The following is a 21,598-nucleotide window of genomic DNA, read 5'->3' as shown; positions in this document are numbered from 1 at the left end:
TCTACTTAACTCATTGCTTTGGGAATTGAATTTAAATCTTGGCTCTTCAAAGTTTTGGATAAACCTTGACTCCTGCACAGAACTCTGGCTCAATGAGGCTGTGGAGACCTGTCTGCCCAAACCACCTACAGGATGAAAACCCCATCAAAGGCAACATGTTCCAGGTGGAGGGAGGAAATTTCAGACTGCACTTCTATTGTTGAGCAAATCTATCCCTCAAAAGGAACCTTGAAAAGTCAAGGGTCAAGAGGGAACTCTCTATTGCATGTCATAAATCACACTCTAGAAAACTAAAACCTGGGCTGAGGTACATGAACAAAGGGAAAAGATCTACGACTAACTGACAGAAAACACCCAAAAATCTAGCTCAGAGGGGCCCAGGCTTTTGTCACAGTGACTGACATTCTGTCTACTTGGAAGGAAATTAATTAGAGGAGAATGAAGAGCATATGTTGTCAAGTGGGTGTAAATCAAACTAAGCAAACAAAGGAGTACAGGGAGAGCTCAGGCTGACATCAAGGCTGAGAGAAGAAAAGGCTGGAAGCAGAAACAGCCACAGAGACTTTTAGACATATTTCCTTCAAATCTGCTTATATTTCCACACACTGATGAAAAGTTGGGAGAAGGTAGCAGCAACCAATGCACCCGAGAAGGGAAATTTCTCGCACAATACTCACAAGTTGGTTGCAGTGTTCAGGATTATTTATCTGGTCCTGACTGGCGCTGCTTCTGCAAACATGTACCACCTCACAGGAGTGCAACAGTGCATCGTACATTCTAAGTCCTGTGAGTACCTGTGCCTACAAAAGCAGCCTTGCTTTTGTACCAAGGAAAAGCATACAAGGCTTTTCAATTTTCAATTAAGCTTATTCTTCAGTTACTCCATAAAGCCCAAAGTGGTTTTTCTCATTGTTGTTTATAGCCTTCCCAGATCTTCTAGCCACAAACACATAATTTATTTAAGCCACACATAAACAACCATGATTTACGTCAACTTTTCATTCAATGGAAAGCACATGAAAGAACTACTTTCCTTCTGTGTGTTACTTGCCTGCAAGGACTGGAACATGTCTTTCCAAATTCCTGGTGGTAAACCCAAGCAGTTGTCAAAGCTTGGTCCATATTTGGCATTTTAAGAACTTCCTCTTAGTTTTTTCCATTACAGAATCATTCAGTCACCATTTGGCACCTCTCCGTACCAGACAAGTGAAAGAACTTTATGACCTCTGAAAAAGGCAGACCCTAACTGGCCTTGATGTCAACCACTTGTCAGAGTGCAAGACATATCTGTGGCAGTTGCCATACAAACTTGTATGACACCAAAGTGAATGGAGTTACAATTCAGCTTGTTATTCTTTAAGTGAATAATGATTATAGGGTCACCATCCCAGTGACAAGAAAACTCATGCCAAGATGGTTAAAAGCTGAATCAACAAAAACAGTCACATGAAACCCATTAAATAAACTTTGCTGCACTATACAGAAATAAATAAAACACCACTCCTTCTGCTTTTTAAAATCAGAGTTGGTCTCAGGCAAGAACACACAGTACACTTGTATCTCTGGCAGCATGCCCTGTACCAGAAGTAATTGAAATTCTCCAAAATCCCCTCCTCCCATCTAAGACCTGGCAAGGAACAAACACAGTATCGATTGCCGTGTCTGAGGACTGGCTGACAGGCCTCCCTGCCCAGTGTGATTCAGAGATCTGCAGCAGCTATTCTAAGATTAGCAGACCATTCCCTAAGGAGTGTGTCTTCCTGATCTCTCTTCTGACAGGGTGAGCACTCCTCACTGGGCCACTGGTGAAAAACAGCTCAAATCAATGTTATTCCAGAGAGTGCCCTAAAACAACCTCAGCTCAGATGGAGCACACCCTGACCTGATAACCCTCAACATCTCACATCTATGAAGGCACTGGGATGTTTAGCTGGCACTGCCCTCACCACCTGCTGCCCCAGACATACCTCTGTATTGATCCCATAGCACTAATAAATGTCAAATATTGGCAATCTTTGCTCAGCAGTTGTTGAAAGAATATGCTGCATGCCACTGTGCTTACACCTGTATTTGCTGCTCTTCATGCTGCAATGAAGAGGCAGCATTTGAGACCTGTTGTTAGGCAGATTTGCCTTGCTCCTTGGCATATGTCCATAAGAACTACCATTTCGTGGATTAATGCATGATTCCTTCAAAAACTGGAAAAGGCAACCAAGTACATTAACACCTGGTATTTCAAGCAGAGCAAGTCTGTGATCTAAGACACTAAGACTGATTTGTGAGACCATGCAACATAAATTACATAGGGCTCTAGAGCTGGCATCACTGGCAAGAAATCCAGAAGCTGCATCTGAGACCATTTGCTAGATCAAGTATCAGATCCTCCTGATATTTGTCTTTCAGCACCAGCCACCTTCCCCATTCTCTAGGGTTTCACTCTTGTTAAGAGAAGGGCAATGTGGCACAGCTGGAGACTTGAAATCCCCAATATACCTTACCAGTCAACAGTTAGATTAGGGTAAATTCACCACAGGGACTTTTTCCTAGGAGGCATTTCTCTTCTAAGGATGAAGGAATTCACATGTCCAATTGCTGCAGTCTGTATGGAAGCACTGATTATTATACTATGATAAAACATGAGCAGGATGGGCTGGTCTCCCTGTGAAGGCTGTTGCAGACTACTGTGAGAGAATCACAGATGGCACAGTAAATTAGAGACTGTATTCACGCTTCCTATGTTTTCCACAATGTATTCTTCCAGTGAGAAACATAATTTTTCAGGATAAATAAAATTTCTGAATCAGATTTTCAATCTGCATCACGTGTAGTGCCATGTGCAACCTGTTACTTGGATAGTATTATCTTACCCACACCACCAAGAAGCACATGCATGCTTCCATCATGCCCTGAAGTTGTGACAGGTGAAGGGGGAGACACTTGGCTGCCAGGGTGGATGCAGGAGGAGCTGTCCCCTGAGCATCACCTTGCAGCTGCCACTGCCAGAGATCTGGGGCAGCCTGGCATAGACAGGGAATCATACTGAAGCTGTGACTGGCACTGAGTTTGTTTGCATGGGCTGCTTTTTGACCTTGAAGCAGCATTTCTTAGTGTGACAGAATCAGCAGAGAAGGCCAGCACGTGCTCCTACAGACAAGGACAGGAGCAAACTTACAAAGATTTATGGGCAGCACAGATCTGAGTATCATCAGTCTCAGATAATTATTAATTACAATAACCATCATTATACAGAGTGCCTAGAATTTCCACCTTGAGTTACAAAGCTGCAAGCCTTGTCCTTGCTAAGTGAAATAAGCTGTGTGAACATTGCCTGACAGCAAATGGGCACCACAGCAACTGGATAAGCTTGGCCACCACAACCACTCACAGGATGAAGATAGCAGCCAGCCTAAAAGGTTAAAGATTTAAACTCCACCTATTAGCACAATTCTAATTATTTCCAAGAACACAATATGCATGCCAAAAAGATGTTCAGAATTGATGACTTTCTCATTCTCTCACTTCAGCCTTCATTACTTTCTGGTGTCATTCCGCATTAGAGTCGAAGGAAACGCAAAAAATCCTCTGAAATAAACATGGATGGCAAATAGAGGGCAGTGCTCATGGCTCTCTAGTTCCAAAATTGCATCAAAATGCAAGGAGAATATCTGATGATGTGTTAGGATGGGCTGTGAATTCAATGCCAGTCTAGGGAAAGAGGCAGTACTAACAGTAACACAGAGAATAATTTTAAATTCTTCTGTGTTTGGGCAATTAGGCTCTGTTGCCACAAATACCATATGTCGTCATATCAAACACAATGCAGGATTATGACAATGGAGCCCTCTTCTTGCTCAAGGTCTTTCAAATTCTGTAAGTTTGCAGTATTTCTGAAAATTATCCATTCTTCTGCTCTTGTGGGCATTTCGAAGTTCTTCACTTAAAAGCTATAAACTGATTTTGAATGTTTGTGTCTTGAAAGAAGGGTAATGCAGTCATTAAAAAATATACCATAAAGATGCTCAGTACTTCAGTCTGACAAAACACATCCTTAAAAGGAGTTAACAAAATGAAGATAAACCTGCACTATATATGTCTGAGAAATAAAGTTTATTTTCCCAAGTAAAAGCAATAGGAGAATTTTAGAATATTTTGACACAGTCTCAAGCTGTGCATCAGAATTTTGGACATTATTGATTATTGCTCTGAATTTCATTAAATTGTAAATTCAACAGAAAAAAACATCTACCTTGTTATAAAGCTTCATTTATCCAGACACATAACATTGTTGTAACAAAATCCAACCAGAGTCTTATTATATACATGTATATAGCATTACTTAATTTATAAAATTTGGCTGAAGAGTTGCCAGCTTTACAAACAATAAATCATTATGATAAAATGAAAAATATAAACCGAAGTAGACTTACAGTACTAATGTGCATAAAAATTAATGTGCATATTAATTATGCTATCAAAGGAACAGAATACTGGAAAGCAAAGTTAGTTTTAAAAATCCATATTATAATTACAGCAGGTATGACTAACTTATTAATAACTGTAACTTTGTATAAACACCAGGAATCACATTTACCCAGAACCCTCATGAGAAACACACAAAATAGAACTGGGCAAAAAGAACAATAGGTTAGTGCACATCAGTTGTTTACAAGGCCTACTGACAAGGAGGATGCAGAAAAAGACACTCAAGTTTTATTAGGTGGGGAAGTAGGACTGGTTACATTCTGGAAAATGAAAGAAACATTTTCTTTTATCCTTTCAAGGAAAGGATCAGCAAGAGGCTGATGTTGCCCAGAGAAATGCTTCCATTGCATCAACTGTGACATGGAAAGTGGTTTCTTTGAATTAGGCTTCCCATGGTTTTGTTCAAGCTGGCAGCTTCTAGATATGGGAGGCTTTTTTGAGGAAGTATCTGAAAAAAATGATGCAGAAGACTAATCAGAGAAAACTAAGAAAATTTCAGTCTGAATCAATAAGACAGCTGATTAGAACAGCACATAAAATCATTCTGTACCAACAAAATCCAAACATATATCCACAGTAAGAGAGGGAAGGCTGTTTTTTGATCAATGATTGAGGTTATCAAAATTACCACATGCTAGCATAAAGACAAATCCTTTTACACATGAATGGGAAAGGAAATATCTTATTTGCCAGCTTCCTTTCCTGTGTCTTCCTAATTCTGTGACATTTGGCCTGCTCTCATTCTTTGAGTAAATCTGAATCTAGATGCATGTTGCAGCAAAATTCATGCTAGCTTCAATTTCTTCCCAAAGGAATCACTCCAGCCAGCTAAGAATAATTTGAGTAGCTGTTTCATTGACTCAGCACACTAGATCTGTACAGTCTGCACATCCAGATTATGCCAGGTTGTTTAATATACACAATACTGTATATCACAGTAAGGAAAAGACTATTCCTGTGAGATTAATTCACTTCTAAGAGAGGATCCTAAAGCCCCAAATAGTCAGGTCATTGCAGTGCACATCATACATTGATGGCTTTATGATTCATCTGATGCATGGGATAAATGAAAAAATAATTTTGTATGGAAAAAAAATTGCATCAGTACTGTTACTGGTTTAAAACTTACCATCAAATATTTTCATAGCAGTATTATGTGCTCGTTAGGAAAGACCAGTGATATGAGCAGCATGACTCAGACTATTCCTGGCATTTTTAAGTGTCTGAGAGTCCATAAAGACTCATAAACACAAAACTTTCCTTTTGACTGACATATGATGTTTCAAGTAGATTTGAAATGTATTTTTTTACTAGCCAGAAGAACATTTAGAATAGATGCATTTACAGATTCTGCCTTCCTAACTCCTGAAGTACACTATGATGAGGTAAAACAACAGGCTGATAGCTTTGCAGCTGATGTGAAGGGCAGCAGAATAGCAAGCAACCCATCTCCATGATCCACCCTTTCAAGACATCCTCCTTTCAAGACATCCTCCTGTAGTTATCTAAAGATGACCCTAGTGTGAATGGACCACAGGAGATGATGGTTGTGAGACCTGTATTATATTGTTTGGCTCCTCTTTAGTTTATCTTTTGAATCATACTTGCTTGAAATGGAGGAAACAAATAATTGAAAGTTCTTGGCTTTTCTGTACAGCAGAATCTATCCCCAGTAGCCTGGAACTGGTTCCTTGATGCAATAATTTGACAGTTTTCTGTTCTTCTAGCGGTAGCTGCATTCTGGGGTGATCAAACTGAAGCCCATGACTCAGAACAATTTGACTAGGGAGACAATGAGCCAGATTGTCCTCTAATCTTTAGGATGTCAAACCTTCCTATCACTCTATCATTACCAGCACTTAAGTCTAATAATGGCCTTCAGGCTTTACCTTGATTTATTGCCAAAAGGTTTTGTTCACAGGGAACAGAAACTACCCTTGAAAAAGTCACAGTACCCAAGAGGCCAATGTTGTGATTGAATTGATGAAACCAAAATGTGTTCAAAGCATAAGATAAGAATTCAAGAAGTTAAGACAATTGCAATCTGCTAAATAAAATTACAAGCACCAGTGTTCATCACAGTAGCAACATAAAATTTCTCTGGATTTCTGCAATCCAGGAGCCACACATGCCTCACTGCATACTGCTGGGAAAATGTGGCCAACATTTAATTCAGAAGGTGCCTTTCCCACACAGATCCTGTAACAGTACCTAAAAGGAGGACTATAAATTTAGAAAATCACTTAAGAAGAAACAGAAGGTCTAATTTTTCAATCATTAAAGAAAGATACAAAGATGATTTAATCAGCATATGGAGCAAAAATAAAGGAGAAAATCAAATTCTTATGTCTACAGAAACTCTGTGCTATCACTAGCCAAGTCTTCCTCATTTTCGGTAGAATGAGAAAAGAAAGAAGTACAAGTCTAACCTATTACCTGGGAACACGCAAACCATCAAGCAAAAAAGTATTGGGTTTGCATTACTTCTTTTCTTGCCCTGTCTCTTGAGAACACATGCTCATGTACCCATTTCTTGAGCTCTTTTTATTGAGGTTTCTGTGAGCATTTAGAAGACATCAGTATTGGTATCACACTATCACTCCTGTAAATAGTGTACATGGATATTTCATGCCCACAAGAGAAACATACCAAGGCAATAGACATTCTTTCCTTTAAGAAACTAGATGAGCTATAAAAACGAAAATGGATAAGATGCAAACATAACTTATGATCATTTATTTTTTTTAATCCTGTTTTCAACTTAAACCTATATACGTGTACAAAAAAAAGGTATGAAAACAACTTTGATATGCCAGCAGAACAGGAGACAGGTTCCTACAGAAAAGATGTGCAACTTGCATGATAAATAAACTGGTTGTTACTGCAAGGAATTAATCTTCTCTTTTCATGAAGGACTCCTATGGATTAGATAAATCAGCCAGTATGTGGAAGATTCCATAATGAGCCTCATTATTTCAATCCTCTTTTACTGAGAATCAAAGTTTTCTCCAGAGATAGACTATATATAAAGAATGGGTTCCACAGCAGTAACCAGAGATAATGAAAAACAAACTCACTTTGATGGTCAACCTTTCCCATACAGTCACACTCAAGCAAGTCATGAGTAACACAGCTGGAATCTTCATGTAGAGTAAAGAGATTTTTAAGCTCCTCAATAGAAAAATGTGTGTGTTCAGATGTCTTGGAAAGGTCTACAACTGCCCCAGAAAGGTCTTGTTTGCTGATCTGTCTTTGGTAAATCTTTTCTTCTATTGAACCTGTATTGAAAAGACAAACAGATAAATTGGGATAATTTTTGACCAGTATTTCCAAAAAAGTCAAATCCATTTCCTGATAACAAGAGACATAGATAATGCTAAATCACTGTTTTCTGTTATTTAACAAAAAGCAAAGCAAAGGCAAGTGAATCAGTGTGATGTCTCCATCTTAACTGAACTCAGAACAAATCTATATTTTTAATATAAAATAATATATATATATTTAAAGAACAAATTATTTCCAAAAACATTTCCTCTCTTTCTTTTATGGACAAAATGTCAACATCTGTCGCACGCTGGGTAAGCTGAGCACCATCTCTGACCTGTGGTTAGTAGCCTGTAGATATGGACAGCATGTTTCTGACCATCTCTCCACACTCTAGCCATTGCCTGAGGAAAGAAGAAGATAAAGAGCATTAACAGCCTGCTATATAAGGATACTTCACTAAAGCTTGTAGTCTTCACTGACCAAATTACCAGCTCATTCCTCAATAACTCTCTGTGTTTGTGTAAGTTTTCTGGTATTAATTTGTCAACACTTTTGAAAATATAATTTCCTTTCTGCCATTTATGCTTCTCTTCCTTTCTGTACAGTAAAGGAGGAAAGTAAGTGTTTCAATTATTTCCTGAAAGAAATACCCTCTTCATATTTGTTTTCCAAGTATTAGCAACTATTTAATATTTCAGGAATACTGATCATTCTCCCCCATCTACAAAATAGTTCTTTTTTTCCCACAAAACATCTTTAAAAGTTACTTATATATTTCTGTTGAAATTCTAAAAATGATTGTTTGCACCTCCTTTATTTCTTAAACAAACAAAATGTAAAACTGAGTACTGCTATATGATCTTTTCTTCAAAATGTAAGGGTTACACCTACATCCTCAGTACAAACTCACACAACAGGTTTGCAGTCTCTGGCAACCTGTAGCAACTTTGTCTGATTTACCAGACTTTTTCAAGCAACAAGACAAGTGACCACATGAGGGTACTAATTCACCCTGGGAAGAGGAGCAAAGGCTTATTTCAGGTATTATGGACACAGCATTACTCTATAATAAAAAGTTTCTTACTGAGTTCATAAAAAGATTTTTCCAATTGTTATTTTTAAGGACAATTTTAACTAAAGACTCTTATGCCAACTAAATAATCCCTTGAGGCCAACAGTGCCTTTACAAGAATAGCACAGCATTGGCTTTCTCTTCTTTCTTTTGACATCACTGCCATGTAATTTTCTCATTCTTGCAATTCTGATCAGAGTCTCTCCCTTTTTCTCAGGGATTGCAAATCAACAGCAACATTTGCTATGCAATCTAATCCCATAATCCCATTTTCCTTTGCTTGTTAGAAACACAGCAACTCTCCAGATAAAAAGACATCAAGAGACAAAGACAATACATGACTCACTCCTCCACAGAAAGTAAAATTTAGTATTTTTATTTTTTACTGCAAGAGGGCTTCTACTGATCCAAACAGATATAATATGACAGAGAAATGTTTCTTCTTTTCTTCTCAGGAATAGTTTTCCCTTGTTGTTGTACTTGTCCAGACACAATGTGATAATTGGTAGCAGTAAGACATGTAAAGTCAGGTAATTAAAAATCAGTCAAGAATTCATTTGATGCCCATCCCAACCCACATGTACACAGCTGTTACAAGACCTGAATATCTGTAGCTGGATTCCAGTCAATATCATACAGGATCAAATGAGATGCTCCAACCAGGTTCAGTCCCACTCCACCAGCCTTTGAACTCAGCAAAAAGATAAAAGCTGGGCTGAATTTACTATTGAAAGTATCCACAATATGTTGTCTCTGGGAGACAGGAGTATGTCCATCAAGTCTAGTATAGGAGTATCCATAATGTTTGCATACATCTTGTAATACATTTAACGTCTGAGTGTAATTTGATACCAACACGACTCTGTCAAACAGTAAAATAAAGTCATCAACCAGACCCTGGTAAATTTTAAGTCCAATAACAAATCACTGAAGGCATCTAAGAAAATAAAATTAAGGTGAAAAATTACACATCAACCCGAGGCTACTTTTACTTTCTACAAAACAAAACATTTCCAATTGATTAGAAGCACATACCAGATCTGGATGCCTTATAGCTACTGTCAAGCATTCAAATGTTAAATAATTAATGTCTCCTTTTGCAACAGAATTTGGCATAATGTAGATTGCAGGCATTCAGAACCAATCACAAAGATTTTTTTTTAAAAATCTGTTTATACAAAATAACTGTTGTTAAGACAGCATTTGCAGAGGATGTTATAGGAGCTAATATATACATATATAAAATTCTATTTATTGAAAAAGCTAGTATGAATTTTTACAGAAAACTTCAGAAAGTTCTAACAAAAATTATAATGAAAGTTGAGTAGGACAGCAGAGATACTTTCCTACATTTTATGGCTGAAAAGAACAGGAATGAAGACTAGTGAAAGACAGACACTGGCTTTTTCCACAAAGCAAAATTAGTCTGATCCCTTACAGTAATGGTCCAAGCTATGTTGGCCTATTTTCTGAAATTTTGCCTAGTTAGGTTTCAAAGATCTGAAAATCTAGCATTCCTATCCTCCCAAATACTGAGAATGATTCAAGTAAGTACACATATCTTTTGAATTTAAGGCATAAGTAAAATAGCAGGGCATTTTCTGCCAAATCTCATGTGGAGGTCTTTAGTCACCTAAACTAAATGTAATATATTTCATTTTTAAAAAAAAGTAATTATACATTTCATTATTTTTAAAAATAATTTTGATTAAAACAAGTTCTGAAGAACTAGACAAATAATTTCAGGGAAAAATTAAAATATTAACATTTTAGAAGTGTTTTGGAACTGAACTACATCCATGATGTGTTTGTAAAGACTTTGCAAGACTTACTTTTTTGTCATTCCACACAACATTCACAACTTTGTCTGCACTCAGAAATATAATATAAACTTCAAATTAGGGCTGGAATTGAGGCTGTATATTGCAAAAACTATTTAGTACCAATGAAAGCAAAGAAACCAAAGAAAAATAAACATGAGCTGCACTAAATTAATGCAACAAAACTTAAAGGCATAAAGGAATTCCTCAACTCATCAGCTCCTAAAGTACTATTACAGTGAGGTACATGTTTTACTGACACTCCTGGTTTCGCTGACCTCCACGAAACAAGGCCAGTACATTTAGATATTCAGCTGTCACTGCTTTCAATGGATCCTAAGTATATAAACTCCAGCAACAGGCTCAACTTTCTGATTTGTGAAAAGAAACTATCTTCATATTCCATTACATCAATGTCAAGAGATCTCCTATTACTTCCCACTACTGAATTACAGTGAGTCCTATTTAAACATCACTTTAAATAAAAGTTAAAAGTTAAATACTTTTGGAATATTTGGGCTTTAAGGCATGAGTCCATAAAAATTATCCTGGGACACCAAGTGAGATTCCCACAAATCAGCAATTGCACAGAAATTAATCATGTGCATCCTCTTACCCCATGATAACTAGTTTTCCTACATGTCAGTGGCATTTACCACAGGGGAAATAAGTGGTTGCTGGGCAAGTTCATCTGTTGAGAATGATTGCCCTGAACTTTAGAAAAGGCAGCAAGCAGTGAGCAGTTAAGCATGATTAAAGGGGAGATAATTTATAATCTAGTAATGAAAATATTTCAGTGCAGTTTCATACAATAACACATCTTCTCATGAAGATACAAAGCACTGAAGAGCCTCTGCAAGTACAGGGGGCAGTACAAGGGCTGTAGCAAACTTGCCTTACAATGTAAAAAATACAAGTATCAGTACCTGCAAAAAATATGAAGAGCATCCTTAAAAATTATGTCATCTGCAAATTCTAATTTCATAATTTAACAAAAAAGGCAGGACTACAATGCTTAAATTCATTTGGCACCCCTGCAAACAGCTGCAAAACCTTTATTTTGAATGTTATACTCCCATGCATTTGAAAAGCAAATCAATATCCAGAAGGTCACTCCCATTACCTCCCTTCTACCTTTCTTTCACACTTGCCTTTCAGAAGAGTTGAGCTCATGGATTGCTGCCAACAACTTCACCAGCACCTGCAATTTTCCTGAATCAGTTTCACAGAAAGTGTCTGAAGTATAATCTTGTGGGAAGACATCTATTACACCTTCATAGAGGCTGGACTCATATTCCTCAGACATAGGATCAGAACTTTTTTCCTGTTGAAAATAAAAGTATTAAAATTCCATATCCCCTCTAACATATTTTTTTTTAAGATTGCTATATTTTTATCACAAAGACAAAAGCAGGCATAAAAAGCTGGCACAAAGCAATGTATTATGTGAGTGTGATCATGAGCATGACAACCTCCAAACACGGGATTAAAAGCAATTTTAAAGTACTTACAGTGTTTATTTCAGTTTACATTCTCTAATATAAGACATTGCTTGCAGCTAAGTAGAAAGTTGAAAAACTGAAAAATGCATACAACTTCTCTTCTTAAACAACCACACAAATGTATTTCCACAGTAAAGATATATCTAACCTTGGGAGTGAGGAGGAAATCAATACATTGTTTATTCTTTCTAAATCCCACAATATCTTATTATGAAACTTCCCAATCATTTACTCTGTTTAGGAAAATACTGTCGCTAAGATTCATTTATACTATCAAAAATGAAGAAAAGCTGGCAAGTAAAACCAGTAAAATAGCAGAAATACAGGTAATATTTTGCTGTACTTAGAAAAATCAATGTTTCACAGGGAGGAAAAAGCCAGACTACTCAAATGCCAAAATCACAGTGGCAATAAATGATTTGCACATACAGTCCTCTCCATCCCTATATTTAATAAAGGCTTGTTTTTTTGCATATAAAAGCTTTCTAACACTTATACTATGAAGTAAAGTCAATGCACTTTACTTGGTAGCATTGAAGGTTACAGGGATACTGCATTGTGATATTCCACCAAAGTCATAAAGTACATCTTTTAATAAAGATTTACATTTCCACCCACCTTACTTGGGCTTCAGCTAGTGGCCATAGAAGTTACTACTACCAAGTTCTAACTATCATACTATTTGCCTATAGGAATAAGTACATTTATTTATGTACAATCCTAGGAGAAGTGGTAATGGAGACATCTAGTACCACTGACATCTTGAGTCTGCAGCTCCCAGTGTCATTAAGCTTGGAAAAGTGAAAATATCATGTGGACAGGGAGGTTTCAGAGAAAACAGCAGACAAAGTACATACTAGTAATTTAGACTAGTAATCTCTAGTTAACAGTGCTCTTTGTAAAATTCACATTTATATGTACTTTTACAAATATTCAGAGACAAGGTTAAGACAGAAAATACATTAAGAAAGAGAAAACAGCATAAGGCAATAGGAAACTGGTGAGATTACTTTCCTGAGTACATTCAGATTTCCTAACACTTGTGCTTTTGAAAGCAGACTTCCTAGAGAGTAAGAGTATGGAAATGACCTTAAGCAACATGCACATTGATAACACAGGTTTAGTGATCTGTGTCTGCTGAAATGACTAATTGCAAGCACACACCCCCATGCAAATAGATACCTAAATAGATAAATAGATAAAGCTATAACCTTTATAGCTTTAAACAGAAGGCATGGATGATTGCAAAGTTTTTTCAGAGCCCCTATACATATTAGGTGGGGACTATTTTCCAGCCTGCCTTGCAGACACGATGTAATAACACGAGAACCAAGCAGTTTGCGATACAATTCAAGTTGCAGCGCTGTTGGTCGGCAGAAGATTATGCTCTCCTTTTTGGGGGGCAGAAATTTGTTTATAACCTCCTGTGTTCTTCTTAGAATAAAGAGTCCAGTGAGGCGAGTGAGTTCTGCTGCTCTTTTTTCTCCTAATTCCTTTTCCTCCTACAAGAACAAAGCACAAAATTAATTATAATCTTGCATTTCATCAGAACAATGTTCTGTATGATTTTAATTAGGTATTTAAATAACCTTTTAAGAGTATGATACCACTTTCTGACATGAGACTGTAATGACCAATTTTTCTCCAATTAGTACCACTGCATTAGTTCTATGTCTGGTTTCTAAAGTCTTAAACAAAGGAAAATAACGTCCCAGATGACAACCAAGACTTGAATTATATTCTAGAATTTCTTGAGATGCAGTGAAAGCATGCAGTGCTGTGGAGAAGCTAATAATGAATAAAGTATCATCACATGGCAATGCACATGTTCTTTTGGGGAATGTAGGCATTGGAGGCACAGTTGTTGCCTGCTAATTAATAGGCAGCCGAAGTGAGGAGATTTTAACATGTGTGTTCTCCTTCTGCTCCCTTTGGAAAACAAGTGGCTTCATGTCAAATAGGGAGGTGAAAAGCTTCAGCTACAATTAGTAGTCCCAAGCTTCACTTTGCTCCACAGAACGCAAATTTCACTTTATTATGAATTTTCTTCTATAACTAAATTTTTTAACCAAATACCTCTGTTGCTGAAGGTTCTCTAGATCTGACAATTGGTTCCTCATATATCTTTCTATACGTGGATAAAGAACCAAGTATTCCTGGATTCACAAACTCTATTAATGCATAAAATTCTTGCAAGTCATTTTGGATTGGAGTACCTTAAAAGAGAAAAAAATAATTCTGCAATTTTTCTTTCTTTAGGCTGATGGAAGTACATAAATGAAGAGTTTAATATTGACAACATATCTTGAAAACAGATGTTTTATTTCAATGTGAATTACTCAGAGTCCTGAATTGATCTAAAACTTTACCATGAACAGCAAGATACTATACTGCTAACTAAACAGGCTGCAGATTTAATTGTTCTGACAAATTAATTTAAAAAGTCAAGTTCTAAATTAATTGTATTAAAGAACTACAAAGGAAAACATTGAGTGTATGCAGACTCCCAATTCCTTTACAGACGATCCAAGGTTTCTTGCTTGCCCCTGAAGACTGACAAATTTTGCCTTTATGGAAAAAAATTGGAAATAATCTGTTTTTACAAGACCTGAGATTTCTTAATTAATACCCATTGCCAAAATTCCAACTGATCTCATGCTATATTTAGAATATCTTTTTCTTTTACCCCAACCTAGTACTATCAACATAAAAAAATATTAAAAGTAACTATGGATACTAACCAGTGAGGAGAATTCTCCTCTCACAAGACAGACTCGTGAGGGCTGTAGTTGTCTTAATAGTGCTATTTTTCAGACGATGTCCTTCATCACAGATTAGGAGGTTAAAGTCTACAGCCTCAATTTGATCCGAAGATCGCAACAGCATCTCGTAACTGATTATCATTACAGAATAAAGTGGAGAACTGATGAATTCTTCTACTTTGTGGTCCTGCAGGCATAAAGGAAAATAAATCATACAACTGTTTCATTAGAGATCACTTCCTTAAAAATCATCACATTGCTTAAAAATCCAGTAACTACAGAAATTTCTTCTCATATGACACAAGATATTTACTACCTCCTTCATAAATTTGGATTATTGATTCTTTCCTAATTTGAGAATGAGATCTGATACAGCAATTTAGAATTTTACCACCTCATTAAAAGAAAATTTATTATTCTTTTAAGCCTTCAAATCCTCTGAGACACATTACCATGAAGGTGAAAAGCACAGAATTCCTGTAATAGCTTTCCACTGCTGGCATTTGGGTAAGCTTCAAATGAATAATTAAAGCCAAGATAATAAAGGGCCACAGGTAGCTTCTTATACATTCACTTTGGATCTCAGTCCAGTAGGATGTTACCACATTCTACCAGATTTCCGTTTGTAATTTTAAATGTATTATATTATATTATATTATATTATAGATATGATATGATATGATATGATATGATATGATATGATATGATATGATATGATATTATATTATATTATATTATATTATATTATATGATTGATGATATGATATGATATGATATGATATGATATGATATGATATGATATGATATGATATGATATGATATTATATTATATTATATTATATTGGTATTATTTAACCTATTGAATTGGTTCTAGGTATCAGATTGTAGAAGAGCAAAGTTCAGCTTGCCCAGAGATCAGGTGGGAGGGATTATGCAGGGAGCTTTCATGAAGGCCAAAGGAACTCCCAAATGCTGGGAGTTTTTCAAGGATGCTCTTCTGGAAGCATAAAAATAGTTAATCCCTTTTAAGATAAAGGAAACAGGTGGAGCAAGAGACCCCTTGGCTTAACTGCAACCTTTTGAGTCAAAACCAAAAGCAAAGTGCACAGTGATGGAAATGTGGATAAATACCTGTTGAAATCTGCAAGGGCATTGCCAGGGCCTGCAGATGCAGACAGAAAAGCAAAAGCTCAGCTAGAAATTAATTTAGCCAGAAATGCTGAAAACTGCAAGAAACACTTCTTCAGGTATGTACAAAAGAAAGAGGAATAGAAGGAAAATAGTGGCCTACCAATAAACAGGAAAAGTGAATAAGTCACAGCACCTTCTTCACCTCTGTCTTCACCAGCACTGCTGGATCCCCAGCCCTGGGAACAAAAATCCAGGCTACCAGTGTCAGTGAAGGGAGTGGGGGTGAGCTCTTACAGGAACTTGACCTCTATAGATTAATGGGCCCTGGCATTGGCCAGGGGTATTAAGAGAGCTGAGTGACATCATTGCAAGGCCACTCAGCATAACTTTTGGAGAAGTCAAAGGAGAGCAGGGGATGTCCCAGAGGACTGGAAGGATAATACCTCCATCTACAAGTAGAGTTTAAAGGAGGAACTTTTAAGCTATGGAATGAATCTTCATGGGAGCTATCACATGTCAGATGAAGCAAGGGATTAGGAAAAGCCAACATGAACTCACCAATTGAGCTTGACAAACCTGGTCACGCTCTGTGACAAAGTAGCTGCTTGGTTGATGTGGGCTGGGGGGTGGGCATTGTCTCCTGGATTTCTCCAAGGCTTTCATTATGGTTTCCCACAACCTCCCTCTGGAGAAACAGATGGGCTGTGGTGTGGGTGAGTGCTCGGTGTGGTGGTGGGAAGTGGCTGAGAGGCAGCACCCAGAGGGTGCCTGGTAAATGGCTCCTCTTCAAATGGGCAATGTGGCACAAGTGGGATCCCCCAGAATCGATGTCAGGCCCAGTGCTGTTTAATATCCTCATAAAGTGATTAGAAAGATGGGATCAAGTGTACCATGATGAAACTTGATACCAAACTGAGTGGGAAAGTGGACACTTTGGAAGAGAGAGCCACCCTGCAGGAAGATTTGGATAGGCTGGAGAGTGGCTAACAAGAATCTGATGAAGTCCAGCAAGGGCTACCATCAGGTCTTGCACATGGGAAAACATAACCCAGGTGTCCAGCATGGGCTGGCATCTCCCCAGCTGGGGAACATCTCTGTGGAAAGGGATCTGGGAATCCAGGTGGACAATCAGATCAACATGAGCAAACAGTGCTGTGCTGGCTCAAAAAGCCAATGGGGTGCTGGGCTGCATCACCACGGCATCACCAGCAGAGATCCAGAAGTCATTGTACCACTCTGCTCAGTGCTCAGGCCACACTGGAATACTGTGCTCAGTTTTGGTCCCTGCTGTGCAGAAAAGAAGTGGACAGTCTGGAGAAGGTCCAGGGAAGAGCCACAGACTGGGAAGCCTGTCAGAGGGGAAAAGGCTGAGAGAACTGGGTTTGTTCAGCCTTGAGAAAAGAAGGCTTATGGGAGACCTTATCACCATGTTCCACTATTTATAGTGAAGATGGAGGCTCACTTTTTACAAGAAGTCACATGAAAAAGACAAGGGATAATGAGTACAAGGTTACTCCTGAGGAAGTTACAATTGCACATGAGAAAAATGTTTCACAGTGAGAATCACCAACCATTGGAATAATCTCCCCAGGGGATTGGTGGAGGAGATTTGGCTGGACAGGATGCTGGGCCATCTTGTCCCGATGGTGCTTTGCCAAGAAAGGCTGGACTGCAGGACCCTTGAGATCCCTTTCAACAGGATATTTAATGATTATTCTGTAATTAACTTTGTTACTAACCCTTAACATTGATGGGCTGGCCAACAGTTAAAGTCACCCTGGGACTCAGAAAATAAGAGTCCATAATCAGCCCCAGAAAACATGTCTGTCTACTGCTAGATTTCTAATCCCTGTATTACTGATCAGAAAATGACTGCAACCATCTCCACTCTTATATATCCTTCAAGACCTTTTCCTTCAAAAGACACCAAGAATTTTCCTCTATGGAAGGAAATGCACACACTCAATAGGCCCTAAATAGGGACAGAGCTCCTCCTTCAAAAAAAGTTTCCTAGAAACAGCTGTATTTCTGTGCAGATTTGTAAATGTACTAGGATTATCTACCTGTCTTGCAATTATGCATAAAATTGAAAAAATCTACTGTGGGCATGTTCCTTACCTTTCTACTTGGTTCCAGATGCTAATTTCCTGAATGCTTCTTCCTATGTCCTAACAGTGTTCACTAACTAAGCAGGCTGTGGGTGCAGCTGACAAGCTGCAACCTCTTTAATTGTGAAAGCAAATCAGTGCCTTAGAAGGTATTTTTATTTTGAAACAAGATCAGTTACCAAACACAGACAACTAAGTCTGAAGCCAGATGGTCTAATACATTGTAAAAGCAGCACAACTTAATTATCACAACGTTTAGAGCCTCCTAGCAGGTGATTCAGATGAATCCAGGGGATGAATCCAGCACATTAATCTCACTAAGTACCATGCAGCAGATCACTGCCCCACGTGCTGCTCACAATGAAGCCCAGCATATTGGAGGAAGCAAGGAGTAGTAAGGACCAGGTAACAAGGACACCCATTTCTCCAGGTGTTTGGGACTGGACTTGAGCTTTCCTGTTGTTTCCAGGACAGCAGCTAACTGCCTGTTTCCTTGTTGTATTTTTACTGCCATTTTCAAAACAGGAACAGAAAATTTCCCACCGTAGGAACAGAGACACAGAGGAGCCCTGTAGGGAAGACCCAATGTTGTCCCAGCCCAATATATAGGCTCCACACTGCAGCCTGGAAGACTGAGGCAATGCCTCTCTGAATTTCTCCTGGCATGGGCAAGCATCAGAAGATGCCCAGGGTTCAGAAACCATTTCCTTTTCGTACACTTTCAGGCTGGGAGCTGAGATGGGAAAAGTGCTGAGGCACTGGGGAACAGCCACCAACATCCCTCCCCTAGAAAAATATCAAGTGTGCAGGAGAGTTTATACTCCTTAAAAAAACCCCAAAAGCCAGGAGAGTCCCTTAGGATTCTCCTGCAGTCAATTATAATGTATTTCCTACTGTATGTGACAAGAGCAGTGGATGATGGATGAAAAATTAAAATAAATTTACAAACTAATTTCAAGTAGTTAATTAATACTCTTAACTAGCTGCAAGATATATCTATATTATAGCCTCCATTTTAACAATTATCCAAAGTGACTTGACAGATTTGAGTTGGCTGGAGCCACATATGGAGCAATTATCAATCAGTATTAGGGGTCCATAATGTCCCAGACTTCCTCTTTGAGCAGACCTTTCTTTGCACTATTTCAAATCCAATGTAGCTGGTAAAGCATAAATTCAAAAATACTGAATCATAAAGCAATGCAGACCTGTAATTAATTATTTTTCCAGATATTTTGATTTAAAAACCAAATCACAACAACTCCAGTAAGAAGTAATACTCTGAGTATTATAATAAAGGAATTATTCTCTCAAATACATCACAAATGCTTATAATAGGAATTAACAAGACCTAAAAGCAACCTTTGTGGGCATGTCTGCATTTTAAATGTTATGTTCTCTACATGGCATTTGCATATTAACATAATTAAACTGTAATCACATTTAAAAGCAGATAATATCCTGGTGTTTTTAAAAGTCTGTTACTGAAGGGTTAGGATCCATTAGTGGCATTTCAGTGTGAAAGTGAGGAAAACATTTTAAAAAGTCTACCAGTTCTTTGAAGGTATTCCTTATAGACAAGAACAGAAGAAAATGCTTGAGACAAGCTATTTCTTTTAAGTTATACTGGAGAAATAACAGTATGGTAATTGCTGTTTTTCCAGAGAAGATAGACAGTAAATTATTCTGAAATACCTAATTATACCCCAGGCAAGTCATATTGTGTCTTCTTTTTGCATGACAGTGTATTCTGTGGTATTTGTGAAGACAGCTGTTAAAGCTGCTGAGTGTCCCCAGTCAAATTGGTTCAATAAGATGAGTAACAGTTTTAAAGTTATTTAAGTTTAAAGAAAATGAAAGCTACTGTCATTTTGGGGCATAGTAACTGTCATAAAATTCAGGCCTTCTCCCAACATTATTCATAAAAACTGCAAGAAAACATTTAATTATCTCTAACTAGTCTTTTAGGTTAAAATCTTGCCATATTATATTTTGCCTTGTATCCATTTCTTTTAGGAAATTTCATCTCTCCCATCCCAACCTATATTACAGCTCCTGACAAGTCAGTTTGCTTCATTTCCACAACCTGAAACAAGTTGCTAAGAAAGCAAATGATGCAAAATGCACCTATTATATATGCATTGTCTTCAATGGAAGATCAACATTTTCAAGAGTTTGGCAATAATGAGTCAAATTTATAGAAATATTTTTACAGAATTTTGTAGTCTACTAAGAAGTAAACATCCATTGAAAACTTCTGTTTCATCTGAAATATTAATTCTTCCAATAAGGATGATGCAAGAAACTAAAGGCAAATCTGGTTGGTGTAAGAATTGGATAACCTTTAGAATGAAGTACTATTTGTTTCATCAGTCTACCTGTATTAAATGATTGTATTAAAATAATTTTGGAATATAAGTATCTTTATTGCAAGCACCAGTGGAGGTACTACAAGGTCTCCACTTCCCTGGAACTTGTGAATGTCAATACTAGTAGGAACAGCTTCACTACAGGAGGGACAGGGATCAGCATCATCCTGCTTCTTAATGAGATTTGTACCTGTCTGCATTCTTCTAGAGACAGTTGATAGTCTCATTACCTAACACTGAGACTCTAGACTTGGTAAATCTTAAGACTTTAAATCATCTCAGCAGAGATCTAGCTCTTGACTCTGATAGTAAAGGGAATAACCTGAAGTACCCCAAAATAGGCAGCCAAAACAAATTAGAAGTTTTCAGTACAGAACAAAAGCAACTACCACAGAAACAGAGCACAACCTAGATGTTTTGGTATGTAAAGCAGGGAAGGTCTGCACCTTGGTACATAACAGAAAACTCCTTAAACTGAAGAGGCACAGGGAGGAGCATGTCGCCTTTTACAACTTCAAAGGTGAAACCAGAAAAAAGGTGAGACAGACATATAACACATGTGAGCTTGGGTTATGACATTATGACCTGGTGACTCATAGCAAAATAACCATATGGACAATTATCTGAAAAATAAATAAAGTATTCCAAATAAATATTAACAAAGATTACTAGGCTTGGTCTCTGGTTGAAAAAAAAGAAAAAAGGGAAAAAAACCCATAATTCCTATTTCCCCTTTTGGAAATAAATCTTACCTGATCAACTGCAAAGACTTTGATCCTTTCACTTCCGAGCCATTTCTGAAATTCTTTTTTCCAGTTTTTCACCAGGCTCCCAGGGGTGACTACCAGCGCTCGCTTTAGTACAGGTTTGCATCCATAGGGCCCTTGACGCAGAAGAGTCCAGACAAGTGCAATGCACTGCAGGGTTTTTCCTAAGCCCATCTCATCAGCCAGAATAGCTCCAAACCTGCCACTGACTCTGTAAGAGGTAATCAGGTGCTGGGGTCATTCTGAAAGACATACCTCTAACTATGCACAACTGCTTTAGGGATTTGCTTCTGTGCTTGTTTTCTGAAGTATAAAGAA

At 37.7% G+C, this 21,598-nt stretch overlaps 1 protein-coding gene across 1 annotated transcript in view; it reads right to left on the bottom strand.

Annotated features, from left to right (window-relative positions):
* Positions 1–4,092: 4,092 nt before the first annotated feature.
* RAD54B (RAD54 homolog B) overlaps positions 4,093–21,598 on the bottom strand; it is a 62,242-nt gene continuing 44,736 nt past the window's right edge. Inside the window, exons 7-15 of the mRNA XM_021543212.3 lie at positions 21,266–21,491; positions 14,885–15,092; positions 14,220–14,359; positions 13,355–13,645; positions 11,793–11,965; positions 9,422–9,683; positions 8,084–8,150; positions 7,560–7,760; positions 4,093–4,930 (exon numbers count right to left, since the gene is read on the bottom strand). Of these exons, the coding sequence (XP_021398887.1) occupies positions 4,704–4,930; positions 7,560–7,760; positions 8,084–8,150; positions 9,422–9,683; positions 11,793–11,965; positions 13,355–13,645; positions 14,220–14,359; positions 14,885–15,092; positions 21,266–21,491 (1,795 nt within the window). The 3' untranslated portion in view covers positions 4,093–4,703. The remainder of the gene's footprint in view (positions 4,931–7,559; positions 7,761–8,083; positions 8,151–9,421; positions 9,684–11,792; positions 11,966–13,354; positions 13,646–14,219; positions 14,360–14,884; positions 15,093–21,265; positions 21,492–21,598) is intronic.

The sequence above is a fragment of the Lonchura striata genome, chromosome 1, assembly GCF_046129695.1.
Source record: "Lonchura striata isolate bLonStr1 chromosome 1, bLonStr1.mat, whole genome shotgun sequence".
Classification (NCBI taxonomy): Eukaryota; Metazoa; Chordata; class Aves; order Passeriformes; family Estrildidae; genus Lonchura; species Lonchura striata.
Note: the sequence above shows the minus strand (reverse complement) of the source record. Positions and strands in the feature narration are given on the sequence as shown.